General features: G+C 44.6%; 1 protein-coding gene across 1 annotated transcript in view; it reads right to left on the reverse strand.

Moving 5' to 3' along the window:
• Nucleotides 1–4056: 4056 nt before the first annotated feature.
• The window catches only part of ZDHHC13 (zDHHC palmitoyltransferase 13), a 50974-nt gene continuing 33145 nt past the window's right edge, over nt 4057–21885 (reverse strand). Inside the window, exons 12-17 of the mRNA XM_073604045.1 lie at nt 17625–17687; nt 16134–16227; nt 14919–15002; nt 11474–11631; nt 9127–9224; nt 4057–7448 (exon numbers count right to left, since the gene is read on the reverse strand). Coding sequence (XP_073460146.1) covers nt 7310–7448; nt 9127–9224; nt 11474–11631; nt 14919–15002; nt 16134–16227; nt 17625–17687 — 636 coding nt within the window. The 3' untranslated portion in view covers nt 4057–7309. The remainder of the gene's footprint in view (nt 7449–9126; nt 9225–11473; nt 11632–14918; nt 15003–16133; nt 16228–17624; nt 17688–21885) is intronic.

Raw genomic sequence — 21885 nt, forward strand, 5'->3', positions numbered from 1 at the left:
CAGTCACTTCACTGGGTATATGTAGGGGGTTTACAACCACTTTAACAAATCGCGCTACAGGGCAGCCATTCATCGGTTTAATCTACCAACCACCACCCTAAGCTGCCCTCACACAATACGTTAACCTCTTCCCGCCAATGGTACGCATATATGCCGGCTCTTGGTGGGTGGGCTTTAAAGCCAAGTGGCTGCATATATGCGGCCCTATATAAACACTTTTCTGTGCTTAAGAGGGCATGCCCTGAGCGCTCCCAGCACAATTACCGGCAAAGAAAAGGGAAGCTCCCGATGCATACTTGCGATCGGGAGCTTTTATGATCATGTGACCACTGTGAAAGCCAATCGCAGCGGTCACAGGACCTGAATAATGCCTCTCGGCATTTAGAAGCTCTTAAAGGGCCGGAAGGCATCGGCAGGAAGGGGTTAAAATTGTACAATCTTTCTACATTTTCCTTTGTATTTATTTAGATTAGATCGTTAGAGATGTGCACAATAGAAAAAAGGTGATTTGTTTTGGATTCGTTCGTTAAGGCCCCTTTAACACTAGGGGCGCTTTGCAGGCGCTACATCACTAAAAATAGCGCCTGCAAAGCGCCCTGAAAGAGCCGCTGCCGTCTCTCCAATGTGAAAGCCCCCGAGGGCTTTCACACCGGAGCGGTGCGCTGGCAGAACCCTAAAAAAAAAAAAAAAAAGTCCTGCTAGCAGCATCTTTGGAGCGTTGAAGGTGCGGTGTATACACACCGCTCCTTCACCACTCCTGCTCATTGAAATCAATGGGGCAGTGCGGCTATACCGCCGGCATAGCGCTTTGCAGTGGATTTAACCCTTTCACGGCTGGTTTTTAACCCTTTCTCGCCGCTAGCGGGGGGTAAAAGCACCCCGCTAGTGGCCGAATAGCGCCACGAAATTGACAGTAAAGCGACGCTAAAAATAGCGGCTGCTTTACCGCCGACGCACCCACCACCCCAGTGTGAAAGGGGCCCAAGTAAATTTCGTAAGACACATAGGTTGGATGTATATATGTATATGTAATATTCATTATGTTAGAATGATTTGTTTTCGGAATTTGTTTCGTATATTTGGATTCGTTTAGTATATTTTCACTTTTTTTATTAATTTTGAATTTCGGAAGACGGCTCTATTCGTGCAATTCTATTCTTATTTCACTTTTTTTTTACCTTACTGTATTTTTTGCATTAGGTTTCCATTTCGATTTGTTTAAAATTCATTTTCAAATTGTTCCAATTCAAATTCACTTTCAAATTTTTCAAATTCGTTATAATTTATTTCGGATTCGTTCACATTCATTATTATTGCGATTCGGAAATTCAGATACATCCGAAACTCCGAATAACCACAATTTTGTCCAAATTTTGATCCGTAACGAAAAAAAAAATCGCACATGCCTAATAACCGTGTAGTGGGAGGGGCTTGCACAAATAACCCATTCAATGGATATCCAAGGTCTTTGTTGTTAGTAAAACACAAAGAGGATTGTAAATGGGTGCTTTCAGAAATGCAGGCTGCTTTGCAAAGCATGATGGGAGATGACCAGCCCCCGAGGAGCACTGGTTTGTGCTGTATATCCATATATTGTATGTATAAAAGCAAAGAATGGAATGCAAGTGTTAAATATAAAACACTTTAATGAAGAATACAATATTCATTGAACAGTATATGTTTTTACAGGTAATCTACTTGATTTTTAGGACTGTTTGATAATGGATTTCAACAATGCCAAAAAAAAAAACAAAAACCCACAACATTTAAAAAGGGATTTATATAATAAAAGTCACCAGCAAATTAACATACCAGCCCCATGGATTGACCACGGTTTTAAAAAAAAAAAATTTTTTATATTTATATATATATATATATATATATATATATATATATATATATATATATATATATATATATATATATATATATATATATATATATATATATATATAAAAATCAGAGAATATTCCAACCTCTTGTACCTTTTTAACCTCGTCTTGGTTCTTCATTGTGTTGAGCTGGGATTTGACATAAAAGCCTCTGGACAACGCAGAATCCCATTCAAAGGACTCACCTAAGTCACCTCTGTCCTACCAACACCGCGCTCTTCCCTGATGTGTGTTCAGGCAGAGGCACAGAGGCATCAAGCCTTGTGGCAGAAGCCGTTTTGAAGTTTGTGGTATTAAAGTAGAACTATAGGCAAAACTTTTTTTTTTTTATTTTAGCTAGAGAAGGGGAGGGTTGTAATCCCTGTCAGATATTTTTTTTTCCACCATCTGTGCCCCATTGCGGAGATCTCCCTTCACTTCCTGTCCTATAGCCAAACAGGAAGTGAGAGGAAATCTCTGCAAATTAAGGGAATTCCTTGGGAACCCCCCCAGGGCAACAGAACTTGTGTCCCCATTGGAAGATTTTCCCTCTACTACTTTTCTGGGGACAACCCAAAATTTAGGATTTTTTTTTCAATGATAATGGTAAACAGGACAAATCTGCTTAATGGTGACACAGACAGCAATAAAAACCCGATAAGTGTTATAATCCCTCTCCACTCTATCCAAAAGTAAAAAAAAAAAAAAAAAAAAAGGTTTTGCCTTTATACTTTAAAAGCCAGAGAAGAAAACGTTCACATAAAATATATAACTGCCACAAAAGGATGTAAATCCACTTTGTGAGCAGCAAATACCTCTGCAAACCCAGATATTGGCTTGTAAAAGTGACATCATCACAGTGCTGTACATTGCCTGTGCAAAGAGCAGAGCTGTGGGAGGGGCCCAGCAGGCTCCACCCACCACAGATAACTACAGGAGGAGGTGGGGAAAAGACCAGTTAGCCTGCACAAGGAGAGAAAGCAGAGCTGTGGGAGGGACACAATAGGCTCCACCCACTAAAGGCTGTCTGTAGAAAACTGCAGGAGGGGGCGGGGACAAGACCAGTCACACTGCACATGGAGATAGCAGAGCTGTGGGAGGGGCCAGCAGGCCCCACCCACCACAGATAACTACAGGAGGTGGTGGGGAAAAGACCAGTTAGCCTGCACAAGGAGAGAAAGCAGAGCTGTGGGAAGGGCCCAGTAGGCTCCACCCACTATAGGCTGCCTGCAGAAAACCACAGGAGTGGGCGGAGACAAGACCAGTCACCCTGCACAAGGAGAGAGATCAGCGGTGAGCGGTCTTTATTACAGGAAGGAAAAGTCTCACACTGGATTACTGCACAGATCTGGAAGAAATACACAAAGATCACCGAGATTCAGAAAGAATACACATAAGGAATGGATTTAAACAATATTCGCTTTTCCCGGAGTTCAGCTTTAGGTGAAACTAAAAGGAAACAATTTTCTCTACTAAATCCTACAAATTAATTTAACAAATGTGGGATGACTTCTTCCATTAAACGTTAAAGAATATGTTCACCTTTAATAACGTGTTACATGTAAGCCGGCCATAGATGAATTGAAAATCTGCTAGTTCAGCAGGAACCATCCAAATTTTGATATGCCTACGGGCAGGCTGGTTGTACTGACCTCAATTCACTGATCGACTTTGGTAAAACCAGCCTGTTTTTTAAATTTTTTTGCCCCATCACTGCTGGTGGCTATAACCGCTGGCAGTGATTATTGTATTCTGCTGGCGGGGAAGGCTCCCTGCCAAGAGAACACAATTTCATAAGGCCTGATGCAGTGCGGGACCTGCATGCGATTTGGACAGGAATCGCATCACATTCCTGTTAGTGAAATGCAAATCGCACTGCAGCCGCACCAAAATTGGACCTTTTTTTGGTCGCACCAGAATCGGATCGCATGAGTGTTCACACCCATGCGATCCAATTCTGCAAATGGCACAGTGTTTTGTGAACCAATTTCGGAGTACCGTCAGCTTTACATACACACCCGCAACGGTTTAGCATGAACAGGGTGCGATTCTGATGCAGTGCGGAAACCACACGCTGCGAATTCCGCACTGCATCAGTGTGAACCGGGCCAAAATGTATGGTCTGCTTTAAATCTGTATTTAGGGTGTAACATGTGACATGGTAATATGCAGCCCCCCCCCCCCCCCCGGTGACAGCAGGCAGTGGATCCTCTCTTCCCCGCAGCCACTGTCACATCTTAAAATCAGCCCTGGCTGTGCTCCGCCCACACAGCCATGTCATTCCTTCACAGGAGATTTGTGAATGAGCGAACTACAAGTCCCGTCTGCCACTCCAGCAGATAGTTCTCAATGGACTGCGAGGGCGCTGATCAGCACCGTCATAGTCCATCGATGATTCCTCCAGCTCTGAAACCGACAGCCTGTATGGAGGTACAGGCACACCTAAGGGAAGAGAATGCAGGAGCCTGGCAATGCACCCCGAGATCACAGTGCATGTAAAAAAAAAAAAAGAAGAAAAAAATGCATATTTTTGCATACAAAAACACATGCATTTAGTATCTATTTTAAATTTACAAAAGGTGAATTTATCGCTTTAAAGTAGATGAAAACCGCTGAATGACACAGGTTCATTGCAGAACATCGAGGCACTTCATAGTGTAAAAGAAAAAGGGAAAAAAAAAAAAAAAAGGGAAGGATAAAGTAATGACACTCAAATTATTTGTACAGTACAGGATCCAAGGTAGGCTCCACATTCTTTCTATAAACCCCACAAAGCTGCGCCCCTTCTTGTATTAATAAATACACCAAAATGAAGCAGAGCAAATGTTTGACACCCTTTAATCCAGCTATATAATTAAAAACCCTAAATGCATTTTAAATGCACCAGAATATGCGACTTTGTCTTTATATTAAATTTCCTGGTAAAGAAAGCAGAACTGGTAGAGAGAGCTCATTACCCAATGCTGTTATACCAACACTGTTATTATGCTTAGAGGAGAGGAAAAGCACAGCTATGACCTCATCAAACTGCTGCTGAAGGAACAAAGCATAATTGCCCAATCAGCAAGTAGGTGGGGAGGAGATGTATTTGGAGCGGAACTAAAGTCTAAAAAGAAAAAAAATGGAAGCCAGCAGGCTCTTTATTGCAGAGGAGATAGGCTCTTTATTGCAGAAGAGATAGGCATCGTCTCTTGTGCAATAAAATAAAACGTACCTGCCTGCTCACGGTCCTCTGTAGAATGTACACTGAGCTGCGTATGCACAGCTAAGTTTATATACCAACACAGAGCCTGTGCTCTGATGACGGCACTCCTGAAATGGAGCGACATTGTTCTGCACCGGCCAATCAAGGTGGCTGAAGACCAGCACCTGATGAGAAGATGTAGGGGACAGCGAGGGCGTTGTGCCATTAAAGCAGAGGGAAGCATTTGGAGTTTAGTTCCTCCTTCAGGAATGAAAGCATCAGCAGCCATTTTTTTTTCCTATGGGTGGGAAGTATACCATAGCTTATGGATTGAATTAGGCATGTGGATGTGACTTGAAGCTGTAGCAGCAAAACTATACATGGGGTATAGAGTAGAGACCCAAATTTGCCTGGAATGCTGCTTTAAAGTAGGGGTCTCAAACTGGCGGCCCTCCAGCTGTTGCGGCACTACAAGTCCCACCATGCCTCTGCCTGAAAGTCATGCTTGTACCTGTCAGCCTTGCAAGGCCTCATGGGACTTGTAGTTTAGCAACAGCTGGAGGGCCACCAGTTTGAGACCTCTGCCTTAAAGTGTATGTCTGGGCAACATATATAAAAAAAAAAAACAGAACTCCACCCATCCCCTACTCTCTATGTCCCACTCCATATGCATACATGGAGTTCTTTCCCAGCAAACAATGTTGCTACTAGACTCTTAAAAGCCTGCCCACATACTGAATGAAGTGGAGAGGCTCTTGGGAGCTGTAGTTCTAGGGGTGTGCTTACATCTACAGAAGCCGATGCTGGGCAAACCTGCAGAACCCTCCTGCTAGCAGCTACCCCGGCAAGAATTTTACAAGCCTGCTGATGATGACACACAGAGTAATAAGCAGTTTCTCGTTACAGGAACAAGGCCAAAGAAACAGATACATGCTGAGACATGATCTACAGCAGTGGTCTCCAAACTGCAACCCAGGGGGTGGATGTGGCCCTTTGCTTGCTTTTTTTCCGGCCCTTGGGGCAATATTTCATCCTCTGACACCAACATCAGAGCATAATTCCTCCCACTGACATCAAAGGAGCACAGTCCCTCCCAACGACACCAACGAAGGGGCACAATTCCTCCCAATGACACTAACATTTGGGCATTATTCCCCCCACTGACACCAACGAAGGGGCACAGTTTCTCCCAAAGACACCAATGATTTGGCACGATTTTTCCACCAAATGACACTTACGATGGGGCACAATTCTTCTCACTGACACAAAATATGGAGGATTGTTGACTTCCACTGATGCCAGGACAATTTCTACTTTCAATGGCCACAGTCCAGCCCCCCTAAAGTCTAAAGGACAGTAAACTGGCCCTTTGTTTAGAAAGTTAGGAGACCCCTGATCTACAGGAAGGTTTTTGGGATACATTTGGGTCATGCAAATACAAATCTTTAAAAGTCTTCCCACCAACCAAACGTATGGTATATACATCAGCACAGAGATGGGCTTTACGATCAATTGCGCACTTCCAAGGGTGTGACCCCCCCAGCGCCCCCCTGCTGTCACCAAGAGCGCCTTTTGCACAGTAAAGATTGGGAGCTGTTAGGATGGACTCCTGAACAAGTGACTACTGAAACAGCCAATCACAGTCGGGAACCTGTCCTACCAGTTTTAAGATTTCCTTAAAGGGCCAGCTCCTGCTCACGGATAGCAACAATCTGAAGATGGTGTTGTGGGTGACTGATGTTTGTGTGACTGCGATAAAGGTACAGTGAAGGGCACGCTATGACCTTAAGGTAACATCTCTCCGAAAAGATATTAGCCATTTTCCCCTACAAATGTGAAAAACAAATAAAGGTCTATCGGGAAAACTCTAAATGGGAAGAAACACGGAATTTTTGCCCAGTCAGATCCCTTCCTTCAATTAAAAATCCATTTTTGTTCCTGCTTTTTAAAAACAGGTCACAAAAGTTTACAAAAAAAAAAAAATTCTAGTGGTGAAACCCTAAAGCATGTATGAGTCTTATTAAGGACATCCTCTTCCACTCACATGGTATTCAAAAAGTTGAAAGATTAAAACAAACTTCACTTGGTGTTCCCAAACAACAGCGGACACTTCAGCTTCCTGTAGACAGAAAGGCGAGTGGTGGAGAGGGATTATAAGACTGCAATGCACCTCGGACAGTTCTTAGGTAAGGCACAAGTTCATCTGGGAAGCTAGAAGTAAAAACCTTCAGGCCACCATTGCAGGCGTTGGCCTCTAGACAGGCTGGGGGGTCCTCATCTTGGACGGGTGGAACGTGCCGAGAAATTGCTTGGTCCAGTCCACGGGGGTCACTTTTATCAGGCCAAAGCACCGACATTGGAAGAAGTCTGCAATGTTCTGGATACAGCCACGGCTGAAAGAAAAACATATTATGGGTCAGAAATAAAACCTCTGCGCCGTGCCATGTGTGTGTGGTCCTACCTGGGATGGCGACAGTAAATTCAACTTCAAAAGTAGGATGCACATTGAAAATCCCCCCCCCGATATATTTAGGGACATATTGGACCTTTATATGTATTTTTCTAAATGTATGTATTCCTGGAACTTCTGGGTGTACAGGTGGTGGGGGGGGATTAACATAGAGCGGTGCACCACTCTAAGCATAAAAAAAAAAATGGAGCAGATGCGGCTCCTAATTAACAAAAAGGGGTGGGATCTTTGCTAATCCCCCCAAAGCCCCTTTTGTTAATTAGGAGCCACATCTGCTCCATTTTTTATGTTTAGACGAGTGGTGCAAGCTTGTGCTTGCATCACTCTTTTGTGAATTCCCCCACAAGCCCCTTTTGTTAATTAGGAGTGATCAGTTCCCTGTTCTGTGGTTGTGACAGATACAGCACATGGCACAGAGAACATAAAGAGGAAATAAACCCTGATGGGTTTTACTTCCTCTTTATTTCCCTGAAAAGGTAAAGCATAATAGGCTACTATGCATCGCATAGTAGCCCATTATGTGTGACTTACCTGAAACCGAAGCCCGCGATGTCACCGTTGTCCCCACTAGCAGCGAGCATCCATCTTCACCCCTCTTCCTTCTGGGGCCGCAAACTCTGGCTCTGTGACTGGCCGGAGTCGCGTGACGTCACTCCCGCACACGGCATGACCCCCTTTAGAACTAGCACGATCTGCCCTTTCTAAAGTGCGCATGCGCCATACCGTGGAGGTTTAAGAGATATTTCCAGCACCTACAGGAAAGCCTTAATATAGGCTTACCTGTAGGTAAAAGTGGTTGTACAGGGTGCACAACCATTATAAGAGGGTGCATAAGACCCTTTCGTTAATTAGGAGCCGCATCTGCTCCATTTTTATTACTTAGACGAGTGGTGCAAGCTTGTGCTTGCACCACCTTTTGTTAATACCCCCCAAGCCCCTTTTGTTAATTAGGAATGATCAGTTCCCTGTTCTGTGGCTGACAGATACAGCACATGGCGCAGAGAACATAAGAGCTGGAGCTGCTCCAATCTCTCATCTGCTCCGAATAGCCGTGCCACCCGCCACCCCCCCCCCCCCCAGCAAAAGTGGGAGGAAGGAGGGTTGTTAAACCTGCCGACTCTGCTTGTGTACTATAATCCCATACGCCAGGTCAGACTTGGCGGGGACTCCCTCTGTTGTTAATTAGGGGCAGACCTATGCTAATTTATATTTCAGTCAAAAATGGAAACTGACACAGATAGACCTGAAACAGCATCTCCGCGGCTGCACCGAGAACCGCCGGATCTGGTAGAGGAGTTCTGTTCTCCTCTCTGCTGCCGACTGCTGAGACAAGGTGGGGGTGGAACCAAGGGGGGCTGCCACAGCTGCTGGAGAGGTGCAAGGGCCACATGAAATGGCCTGGCAGGCTGGCTATCCGGCTTTTGGGCCTTGTGTTTGACACATGTGCTCTATAGCTATCTGAACCGAGCAGACAGGGAGGCGGGAGGGGTCACTGATTACATTTTGGGATTTTTAAAACAAAGTCAGCAATGGCGGACGTGCCACGCTGAAGGGTGTACTAATTCTAAACATGCTGGAACATTGCTTGTGCGCTCACTTACTTGAAAGGAGTTTTCCTCATTGACACTTTGTGTTTGCTGAATCTACTCTGCATTTGGAAATTGAATCTTTCTTGAGTTGTCAGACCAAGAACTGCAATCTGATGAAAAGAAAAAAAAAATACAACATTCAGCTCCAGGTTATACTACCAATACAACATTCAGTATCATTCACATCTCAATATACAATAGAGGAAGAAGGAACAATAATTCTCCATTTCAGAGGAATCACCTTACATAAGAATAACACACACCAGAACTATACAGTAAATACACATAAATGCTAACTCTACCCATTTTTTCCTAGTTTTAAGTGTAGAGTGAGGAAAAGTTAAAGCTTAAAGGGTTTGTGAACCCATTTGTAAAAGTCTATGCCAACCCCTCTATTAGAGGCTGGCATAGCACACTATGTAAAGCATGTTTTAAAACGAGTGTTGTAAATACCGATTTTTAGCTGTCTTCAGGCCAGTCACGTGACTCGCAACTGCTTTCCAGCCATGCCGAATGGCTTCTGAGGCAGGGACCGTGATCTCTCACTGACGTCAGCCGGGGAGATCACGTGACCGCTCGCCTCCTCCGCAGAATCCCCTTCTCATAGCCGTAAAGGAGCCGCGAGTCAAGTGACCGGCCCGAAGACAGCTGAAAATCGGTATTTACAACAGTCATTTTAAAAAATGCTTTACATAGTGTGCTATGCCAGCCTCTAATAGAGGGGCTGGCAGCGACAATTATAGTTTGTTTTTTTCGACGGGGCCGAGCAGAGACAGACAGAGAGGGTGCTGACAGGGAGGAAGGAGGGGGTGAGGGGGAAGAGCTGAGGGGACAGCAGCCTATCACGGAGGGAGGCACTTTGACCACGGTGATCAGGGTGAAGCATCCCTGGTTATCATGGTGGTCTGTTTAGAGAGGGCATACAGGAAGTGGTTTAGGGTTTTTTTTTTTTTTTTGTTTTTTTTTTTTTACAGTTTAGAGGGGGGCAGATTACATAGCACAAGCGCTGTGCTGTATAATCTGCTTTAAGGGACCAGGATGTGAATTTTTTTTTTTTTTTGGGTTAACAAACGCTTGTAAGTGATTGTAAAGGTTCAATTTTTTTTTTTTTTAAATAACAAACATGTTATACTTACCAGCTCTGTGCAAGGGTTTTGCACACAGTGGCCCCGATCCTCCTTTTCTGGGGTCCCCTGTCGGTGCGCTCCTGGCTCCTCCTCTTCCTTGAGTGCCCCCACGGAAAGCTGCATTCCATTAGGGGAATCGTGCGGGCGTGCTCCCAAGTCCTGCTGCTGCGTCCATTGACACAGACAGCAGTACTCGACCCCTCCCCCACCCCCCACCCCCCGGCTCCCATGTCACTGGATTTGATTGACAGCAGCAGAAGCCAATGGCTCCTGCTGCTATCAATCTATCCAATGAGGGCCCAAGACAGCAGCTGGAGCTGCTGGGTTTGTTCTCATTGCTAAAACGATCGGGTTCAGGTAAGGAAAAGAGGGGCTCTAGGGGTAGCACAGAAGGTTTTTCACCTTAATGCATGGAGTGCATTAAGGTGAAAAACCTTGAAACTTTACAACTCCTTTAAATTTAATCTGCTTATATTTTGCCTTTCCTGATTCCTCTTTCTCTTCCCCCTCATCATTTTATTAAAAAAATTAAATTAAACTATTCTGCTTTTATTACAGAGCATATTTTAAACCAGGTGATGTCATCTGGGTCTCTGTGCTTCTTTATGCAATGCAGGCAGACCATGGCTGGTGGGAGGGGCTGGCCAGGTGCTGTACATAGCTTCCTGAAAACACCTCAGTATACTCCTCTCAGGAGTCCTCGGCCCGGGTGCAAGCAGTGGGCGGGCTCTTGGGAAGAGTCATGCAAACATCAAAATGCCTTATTGGTTAAATGGCAGTTTTCAGGAGTGCACATTCCTAGGCAGGTTGCATTTGCATGTAGACCACCCTAGGCAACACCCACATGTGATTCTGAGCCTCCATGATTGAAAGAACTGAAACCCAATGAAAAGGACAAGCCAGGGATAGTAAGGCTGGAGAGAAAAGGGGTAGATAATGCTGGAAATAAGTCTAACTTGCTGCAGCTTCTAATGCACGCTGAGAGAAGCTCACAGTGTGCAGTGAAATCAGAGCAAGTCTTTTCAGCCTAGGAGGGCAGCTGGTACAACTGTGCAATACTGATGGTAAGGCAGGAGTTCAGCTGCAAACCAGATGTCTCAATGATACAAATCAGATAGAAACCCAACCACCTTCCTCCCTAGCACATACTATGCCCCTCTGTTTTCCCATCAAGGCCATCAGAACAATAACAGATAAAACAGGTTCTAATGATTACCGCCTGGCTCTATTACCTGGTAGATCTGCATGATGAACATAAGTGTTGCCCACACAGTGAGGGAGCAGACAAGGAGGAAGATGTAAAGGACCCAGGGGGAGCAGATCACGATCTCTGACAAGAATCCCCAGACTCCGTCCTTCTGTATACTGGTGGAGCACTGACTGACCCAATCTGCAAGAATGACAATATACACAGCAGCTTAGTCTTATAATGTATTACTGTTCATCGTAAAGTGAAGGAAGAGGGTGCAGGAGAGTGAAAATCTAAGACTGATTAAGTTCAAAATGTATGTAGTTTGCCCTGCCAAAAATAAATACAAGCAGGAGGGCAAAGGACTAGTCACCTGTATTGCCTGTTGGCCCCTTGCAGCCAATATTTTACCCATTACTGACCTACCATGCTTTGTTCTGAACTGTGTCTCTGTGTGGGGACAACCATGTTGGTAGAGAGGCAGGCTTTGCCTCCTCATGTCAGAGCTCCCCCACTGATGGAACAGTTCTGGAAGGATGACTCTATAGAACGGAAGAAGCAGGGAGGTCCTTGCACAGCAGGTCCTCAGGTACCACTTCCTCTCCAGCAAGGAGAAGAGTGATCAGCACTGTGGTGACATCTCACAGGAAACGCATTGGTATTTTTCAGAAGGAACTCTGGCAAACGGGTATACAGTGCCTTGAAAAAGTATTCATATACCATTGACATTTTCCCCCTTTTTGTCATGTTACAACCAGAATCGTAAATGTATTTTATGCGATAGACCAACACAAAGTGGCACATAATTGTGAAGTGTAAGGAAAATGATAAATGGTTTTCAACATTTTTTACAAATATGTAAAAAAAAGTGTGTGTGTGTGTGTGTGTGTGTGTGTGTGTGTGTGTGTGTGTGTGTGTGTGTGTGTGTGTGTGTGTGTGTGTGTGTGTGTGTGTGTGTGTGTGTGTGTGGGCATTTGTATTCAGCCCCCCTGAGCCAATACTTTGTAGAACCCCCTTTCACTGCAATTACAGCTGCAAGTCTTTTTGGAGATGTCTCTACCAGCTTTGCACATCTAGAGAGGGACATTTCTGCCCATTCTTCTTTGCAAAATATCTCAAGTTCTGTCAGATTGGATGGAGAGCGTCTGAGAACAGCAATTTTCAAGTCTTGCCACAGATTCTCAATCGGATTTAGGTCTAGGCTTTGACTGGGCCATTCTAACACATGAATATGCTTTGATCTAAACTATTCCATTGTAGCTCTGGCTGTATGTTTAGGGTCGTTGTCCTGCTGGAAGGTGAACCTCCGCCCCAGTCTCAAGTCTTTTGCAGAAGATTGTTCTGTATTTGGCTCCATCCATCTTCCCATCAACTCTGACCAGTTTCCCTGTCCCTGCTTACGAAATGCATCCCAACCACATGATGCTGCCACCACCATGTTTCACAGTGGGGATGGTGTGTTCAGGGTGATGTGCAGTGTTAGTTTTCCGCCACACATAGCATTTTGCTTTTAGTCTCATCTGACCAGAGCACCTTCTTCCACATGTTTTCTGTGTCCCCCACATGGCTTCTCGCACCTGCAAACAGGACTTCTTATGTCTTTCTTTCAACAATGTCTTTCTTCTTGTCACTCTTCCATTAAGGGCAGATTTGTGGAGAACACGACTAATAGTTGTCCTGTGGACAGATTCTCCCACCTGAGCTGTGGATCTCTGCAGCTCCTCCAGAGTTACCATGGACCTCTTGGCTCTTCTCTGATGAATGCTCTCCTTGCCCGGCCGGTCAGTTTAGGTGGACGGCCATGTCTTGGTAGGTTTGCAGTTGTGCCATACTCTTTCCATTTTCCGATGATGGATTGAACAGAGCTCCGTGAGATGTGCAAAGCTTGAGAGATTTATTTTAACCTAACCCCGCTTCAAACTTCACAACTTTATCCCTGACCTGTCTGGTGTGTTCGTTGGCCTTCATGATGCGGTTTGTTCACTAAGGTTCTCTAACAAACCTCTGAGGGCTTCACAGAACAGCTGTATTTATACTGAGATTGTATATAATATTGTATTTACTAATTAGGTGACTTCTGAAGGCAATTGGTTCCACTAGATTTTAAATTAGGGGTATCAGAGTAAGGGGGGCTGAATACAAATGCACCCCACACTTTTCACATATTTATTTGTAAGAAATTTGGAAAACCATTTACCAATTTTCCTTCCACTTCACAATTATGTGCCACTTTGTGTTGGTCTATCACATAAAATCCCAATAAAATACATTTACGTTTTTGGTTGTAACATGACAAAATATGGAAAATTTCAAGGGGTGTGAATACCTTTTCAAGGCACTGTATGTACTACTTAGGCATTCTTAAAGTGTTACTGAACCCAGGAGCCTGTATTCACTATATCTGTTCTCCCACAGTACACAGAACATGGAAATGCAATATTTTAGTAAATATAAACTGCTAAAAACCTTTTCTCATCAGCAGTTCGAGCAGTCTTGTTAGTTCTATCAGTGCCCAGGCAAGCACTGGTTTAAGCTTGTAGGAGGAGTTTCCTGACTGTCCTATGAGACTGCAATACCCCTGACCCTCTGTCTGGACAGTGCGGATTGACCCTGTGCTAATCATATGTACTCTCCCAAGAAAAAAAACAACAAAAAAAACAAACAAAAAAAAACAAACCTCGCTATACACACCAAACAGCATGTTCAGTCTGACTCCATAGACTCTGTGTTACCAGGAAATTATCAGGGGACAGTGGAAGGAGGGGAGGATCAGAGAAGACAGGATCAAACATCCTTTTTACACAATGCAGAGGATCAACCCCTTAGGTTCCACAGTGAGTATAACAAGCATGCTTTACTGCATATAAAGACTGATTTTACTGTTGTGGGTTTAGTAACACTTTAAAGCCCAAAAAGTTTTCCCATGCTGTGGGGCTGTGCCCACACTGAATAGGTTAACTGCTCGTTTTTGTCTAGGGGAGAGGAGAAAGAAGATATACTTACCAAATCCTCTGATCTTCCCAGCACAAGACCAGTCCAGTGCAGTCCCCCCCCCGTGATTCAGTCTTGAGTTGTAGACTGCCCCTGATGTCATCAAGCCAAGAGCAGGCTCCACAGACCAGGAACAGTCCACCACTGAACCCGTGGGGGGAGCGCATTTTTCCAATGGAATGAAGGATCGGGTGAGTGTAAGCTTCCTCCCTATTCCTAGACAAAACAAGCAGTTGGCCAGTGCAATGCAGGCATAGCCTGACTGCATGGGGGGGGCATTTTGCCCAGAGTTGGGCTTTAACATTGTTAAATGTACCCTAATCTGGCAAATATTTACTTTTTTTTAGTTCAGGTCCACTTTACATCAGCTAAATAGAGACCTTTAAAACTGCATTACGATGCATCTGAAAATACTTGTCAATGTGTGATAAATGGTGCCCCATAACCTATATGCTTTCTCTGTCATCTGCTGTGAGCAAGCCCCAACAGTCACTTACATATAGAGGAGGCGTAGATCATCATGTGGCCCACAAATGCCATAGCACACAGGAAAAGGACAAAGTAATGGTGGTTACCGGCACCTGAGGAGGAGATAAAACAGGATAAGGGTGAAAGCATACATAAAACAATCTTCTAATTGTCATCTGGACTGGGTCTGGTTACGTCTGCCATAAAGATGGACATAAGGCACCACTGAGCAAAAGGGAGGGTTGCACCCAGATCTGTATATAAAAATCCCCCGTTACATACACTGGTTAGCCATAACTTTATGACCACTCACCATCACCCGTTGAGGCATGGACTCCACTAGACCTTGGAAGGTATGCTGTGGTATCTGGCACCAAGCCATCAATGGCAGATCCTTTAAGCCCTGTAATTTGTGAGGTGGGGCCTTCATGGATCAGACTTGTTTTTCTTTTTTTCAACATGGGGGGGGGGGGGCGGGATCTGGGGCCACCATGTTAAAGGGGGCTTCGATGGGACTTGTTTTTCCAGTACATCACAGATGCTCGATTGGACTGAGATCTGGAAAAACTCAAATTTGTTGTTGTGATCTTCAAACCATTCTTAAATTCATCAGACCAGGCCACCTTCTTCCATTGCTCTGTGCTCCAGTTCTGATGTTCCCGTGCCCATTGTAGGTGCTTTTGGCTGTGGACATGGGTCAGCATGGGCACCCTGACTGGTCTGCGGATACACAGCCCCCATACAGAACAAACTGCGACGCTCTGTGTGTTCTGACCCCTTTCTATCAGAACCAACATTCACTTTTTCAGCAATTTCAGCTCCAGTAGCTCTATTTGATTGGACTACACGTGCCAGTCTTCACTACCCGCCTCCATCAATGAGTCTTGGCCATCCATGACACTTTTCCCGTTTGGCCGGTTTCCCTTCCTTGGACCACGTTTGGTCAGTCCTGACCACTGCAGACTGGGAACATCCCACAAAAGCTGCAGTTTTGGGAGTTAACGAAGTCATCTATCCATTACAATGTGGTCCTTGTCAAAGTTGCTCAAATGCTTACGTTTGCCCATTTTCTCTGCTTTCACATCAATGCCAGGGATATGTTCACTTGCTGCCCAATATATCCCACCCACCTTCAGGTGCCATTGTAACAAAATAAATCAACATTACTCACTTTACCTGTCATCAGTCATAATGTTATAATGTTATGGCCGATTGGTGTATATAATACAGTCACATGTTCTCACCTATACAGTGCCCGGTCCATATACAGTGCTGGTCATACTTGGCCACACAGGAATTGCAGGCATGACAGTGCATTGACCTCAATGGTTTCTTTTCCTAGGAGATCACAAAGTGTTAATAAGATGCTAATCGCATTCCCCAATAAAACATGCCAGTGATCAACCAAATACTGAACCTTTTATACATACTGTTATTCCATATAATCCAATAGACTGTATAACTGAAAATGTGTGTATTCTTTACAGCTGCAGCATTAACCCCTTCCCATCAACCCTTTTGGAAACTTTAAAGCGGCACAAAACCCATCAATCTAACTCTTTCCGATCAAGGGGTCCTGGGTCCCATTCCTATGCCCAATCAATCAAGAGGTCGTGGGTCCCATGCCCAATCAAGAGGTCGTGGGTCCCATGCCCAATCAAGAGGTCGTGGGTCCCATGCCCAATCAAGCGGTCGTGGGTCCCATGCCCAATCAAGCGGTCGTGGGTCCCATGCCCAATCAAGCAGTCCTGGGTCCCATGCCCAATCAAGCAGTCCTGGGTCCCATGCCCAATCAAGCGGTCCTGGGTCCCATGCCCAATCAAGCGGTCCTGGGTCCCATGCCCAATCAAGCGGTCCTGGGTCCCATGCCCAATCAAGCGGTCCTGGGTCCCATGCCCAATCACGCGGTCCTGGGTCCCATGCCCAATCAAGCGGTCCTGGGTCCCATGCCTGATCAAGGGGTACCAGAGGGGGGGGGGGGGGCCTGCTCTGGTCTTTGTGATGTCAGGATCCTAGACCGCTAGTGCACGGGGCGGTACTTATTTTTTCCCCAAGACATAAATGAGCAATTAACCCTTGTAGTGTGGGAACAGCCCCACTGTGAGTAATAACCTGTCCAGGTTCCAGGTGTCGGAAAGGAAGGGCTGCCATCTATGTTTCACCTGCCTGCGATTGACGGGTTGCCGACCCTCGCACTACATTAAGCATAGGAGTTAGCATAACATAGAAGTTAATTTTATCCTGAGGATTAAGGACGTAATCATTACATAATGAAAGACTCCACAGATTTTGCATACCCCATTGCTACTCATTTGCTTCCTATTAAAATATTCCTAAGCTGATGGGGAAATGGTGCCAAAATCAAGTGAATCTTTTTACCACATGCTGATCTAATCTGCTCAATGTCATTTGCTTAGTTCATGCACTGAATTGATATACAAATCTACATTTGTAACTTGCTCATTATGTATTTATAGGTGGTTGGTATGAACTGCAGGGAAAAAAAAAAAAACTTTCACAAAGCAAAGCTTCACACGTTTGCTTATCTCAGTTTCCAGAGTATAAAATCTTCAGCAGAGGAGCTTATTGTAAAAAAATGATAATTATTCTTCTGGAGCATAACAAGTTATAGTAATGGTGTCAGAGGATGGTGTCAGTCCCATTTCATTAATATTTTATACACACAGAGCTCAAAACATACAGAAAACAATAATGTCCTGAGAGGACAGACATACCAGACAGGAGGTGCAGAAGAGTCTCACATCCAGACAGCCAGCTTCAGCCAGGGTGATGATTGTCTGGAAAACACAATTCAAAAACTTTTATTCAAAATTTTTACAAATTTTTGTTTTATTTATATATTGATGATATTTTACACAGCGCTTTTAGGAGTCCACAGAACCAGCCACACATCATCCCCCAAGAAGCTTACACATGAATGTCCCTGCCATACACACAATAGGGCCAATTTCAGTGAGAGCCAGTTCAACTACCAAAATGTTTTCGAACTGTTGGAAGAAATAATTTTAAAAGACTATACAAAATTCGTGCAGATAGTTAGGGCTTCTGATTGAGGCCCCACTCCTGTACCAGGCCGCATCGGATCAACAGGGGGCTGCCTATGGGTGGCTCCAATGCAGAGTCAGGCCCTGTCAGGTAGGCTGTATAAGGCCCCATAATTTCGAACAGCAGCCTGGCAGATACAGTGGGGGGCAAAAAATATAATTTGATCCCCTGCAGATTTTGTACTTTTGCCCACCTACAAAGAAATGAAGGGTCTATAATTTTAATCATAGGTGTATTTTAAATCATAGAAACAGAATATTAATCAAAAATCCAGAAAAAAAGAACACATAATACAAATGTTATAAATGCACACCTCCCAACATTTTCGGATGGGAATGAGGGACACCTACTACCAAACGTATGTAGGCATAGGACACGCCCCCCTGCCACACCCCCTTAAAAGGAGAATTAACCAAAAAAAAAAGGGTTAATCAAATCCACAAAGTCTTTTTTTTTTACCACTACTATTCCTTTATATTGGCGTTTTAAAATGTATAAATGCAGCAATTTAGAATTTAGATGAAAGGTTTAGCACTGGGAAACACTTTTTGAAAGATAAAAAGTGCATTTTATATACAACTATATAGATCAGACCAAGATGAGGGACAAAAGAGGGACAAAAGAGGGACATTGCTCCAAATCAGGGACAGCCCCTTGAAATCAGGGACATTTGGGAGCTATGTAAATGGAGTTGCAGTTCAGTGAGTAAAATAAGTACTTGATCCCCTACCAACCAACAATGCTAATTATGAACTTGCACTTTACAGAACATTGCACTGTGGGGCGGGGGGGGATTCGGGCAGCAATTGATGGGTTGCTTTTTTACGGTCTGTATACGTTTATAAAAATGTGGAATAAAAATAGTTTTCAAAAAAAAAAAAAAAAATTCTGGCTCCCACAGACTGGCTACTACAGTAGATGCTCATGTGGTACACAGATTAGTTCTGTCAGTGTAAGAAGGTTCTCCTAACAACAACTCGTTATGTGTGTAAAAGACACCCGTCCACAGAATATCTTTCTTCCATTCAAATCTCACCATCATGGGCAAGAGCAAAGAGCTGTCAAAGGACGTCAGGGACAAGATTGTAGACCTGCACAAGGCTGGAATGGGCTACAAAACGATCAGCAAGAAGCTTGGTGAAAAGGAGACAAATGTTGGAGCGATTATTCGCAAATGGAAGAAATATAAAATAACCATTGCCCTCAGTCTGGAGCTCCATGCAAGATTTCTCCTCATGGGGTGAGGATGATCATGAGAAAAGTGATTGATCAGCCCAGAACTACACTGGAGGAGCTTGTGAATGATCTCAAGGCAGTTGGGACCACAGTCACCAAATAAAGCATTATGCAGCGTACACACGGTCGGACTCTTCGACTGGACTGGTCTGACGGTGTGTGGGCTTCATCAGACCTTCAGCAGACTTTTCCAGTCGAAAATCTGACGGACTTTAGATTTGGAACATGCTTCAAATCTTTACGTCGTAACTCCGCCGGACCCAGAAATCCGCTCGTCTGTGTGCTAGTCCGACGGACAAAAACCGACGCTAGGGCAGCTATTGGCTACTGGCTATCAACTTCCTTATTTTAGTCCGGTGTACGTCATCACGTACGAACCTGTCGGACTTTGGTGTGATCGTGTGTAGGCAAGTCCGTTCGTTAAAAAGTCAGTCGGAAGTCCGTCAAAAGTCAGTTGAAATTCCGTCGGACCAGTCGGGTCGAAAAGTCCGCCTGTGTGTACGCGGCTTCAGAAAAAGATCTGGTGCCTGCTGAGAAAACCTGTATTAATGGATTAGTCACCGTCCTAGTAGTCTTAGCAGCTGGGAGTAACTCCTGGGGGGGGGAGCTGCAGCAATATGTTCCATATATCTTTTGTGGCCCCCAACTAATCCAGAGCGCCGGGGGGCCACAAAAGATATATCTATATTGCCTGCCTTGGAGGGGACAGTGAGGGAGTGCCGTACATACGAGTATTTCCTGTTTACACGGCAGCCTCTGTAATAGGAAGTCCTGTCTCCTGTGCTGCCATTGGCCGACTGCTCAATCCATCATAGGAGGCGGGATTTTGTATTAAAGAGGCCACTAAGAAAACGGATTCTCCTGTATGTAATGTGTTGGAGCTCATCCCGCCCCCCTCTCTGTCCCTCCGAGGCTGCAGATGGGCATTAATCAGGCTGCACTGATGGCAACGGCGGGGCTGCATTCATGGCAACGGCGGGGCTGCATTCATGGCAACGGTGAGTATGCAGATGGGCACTGATTAGGCTGCATTGATGGACTGTGACCCTTATTTTGCTTCACAGTTCTATTTAAAAATAACGTGTTTTCTCTGAAACTTTCCTCTTAAAGTGAAGGTGCGTGTACGCCGATAAATATGGGTAAAGCCAAATAACACGCCCAAGCTCATCTCTTCACCACACACAGCCACAACACACTTAGACCGAATTTTAATGGTTCAAAGAATGTCAGGCAAAATGGTCGGCCCTCACGCACGTTCACTTCATCAAATCTGGCCCTCTTTGAAAAAAGTTTGGACACCCCTGATTTAAATGATTCAGAGAAGGATTGGGGGAAAGTGCTGTGGTCAGATGGGACGAAAATTGAGCTCTTTGGAATTAATGCGACTCACCGTGTTTGGAGGAAGAACAATGCTGACTATGACCCCAAGAACACCAACCCTACAGTCAAGCACGGAGGTGGAAACAGCAAAAGAGTAGTCAAATAGGATAAGTGCAGGAAACAGTTGGGTAAGGAGGAAGAGGGGGGAAAAAAATAAAATTAAATAAACAAAAAACTAAACCTCCTGGCCAGAGTGGGATGTTTAAGGTGGTTGTGGGCGGCCATCTAGCAGGGATCTGCCCTCTTCTAAATATATGGGCATGTTCCAGGAAAGCCACATTTTCTTATATCTTTCATGATTGTTTTGCTCAGATATCTCTAGGTCTTCAACCTTTCTAAGTCACATTTGGACAGACGGAGGGTCAGATTCCTTCCATCGCAGAGCAATGCAGAGCTTGGCAGCGTTAAGCAAATTACGTATTGCCGACTTTTTGTATGTTGTAGTGGGAATGTCAGAGCAATGAAACTAAGTCATCTCCACTATCTCAAACAGGAGGCCTGTACAGAAGTACAGGCTGAAAGCCAGAGGACATGTCTGCAGGAGCCTATATTGCACTCGTGATCTACTGATCGCGAGTGCAATGCTTTTCAGGCTCCTGCATAAAAAGTTAATGAATGCAAATTTTTTTTTCTGCAAAAATATGTGCATTTATTATTTTTCTGTAAAGGTTAACTTGGCCTTTAATTCAATCTCACCGCTAGTCCAATCATATCAATGGCTTCAGGCACGGGGAGATGGTTCCACCAAAAAAAGCATTGGACTTTCTTGATGCTCTATATCACAGATGTCAAACACAAGGACCGCGGGCCGAATCTGGCCCTCCAGGCCATTTCATGTGGCCCTCGCACCTCTCCTGCAGCTGCAGGAGAGCTCCAGCTCCCTCTAGTCCTCATCCAGACACTTACTTTCTACTTTCAAGCAATGCATCCAGCTTCTTCCCAGCAGCAGCATAAGGAAAGGGGAGTGCACTGTGATGTAAGGGAGAGTGGGGGACTCAACTTCTGATGGTGGGGTGGCTCTTGACATCTAATGTAAGGGGAGGGGATGCGCTGGATATCTAAGATACAACCGGCCCTTTTGAGGGCAATCATAATGCTGATGCGGCCCATGATGAAATTGAGTTTGCCACCCCTGCTCTATATCAATACAAATTTGGATAATTAATTTTTATTTATTTTTTTAATTACTGAAGTGTCATGAACTTTTCCACTGGGCACTCCTCAACACCACAAAGCTTTACACCTACTGTATGTCCTCTGCTGAGACTAGCAGAGAGAAAAGAAGCCCAAGACTGGAACAAGGTTTACTCTACA

The sequence above is a fragment of the Aquarana catesbeiana genome, linkage group LG11 (assembly GCF_042186555.1).
Source record: "Aquarana catesbeiana isolate 2022-GZ linkage group LG11, ASM4218655v1, whole genome shotgun sequence".
In the NCBI taxonomy this organism is placed as follows: Eukaryota; Metazoa; Chordata; class Amphibia; order Anura; family Ranidae; genus Aquarana; species Aquarana catesbeiana.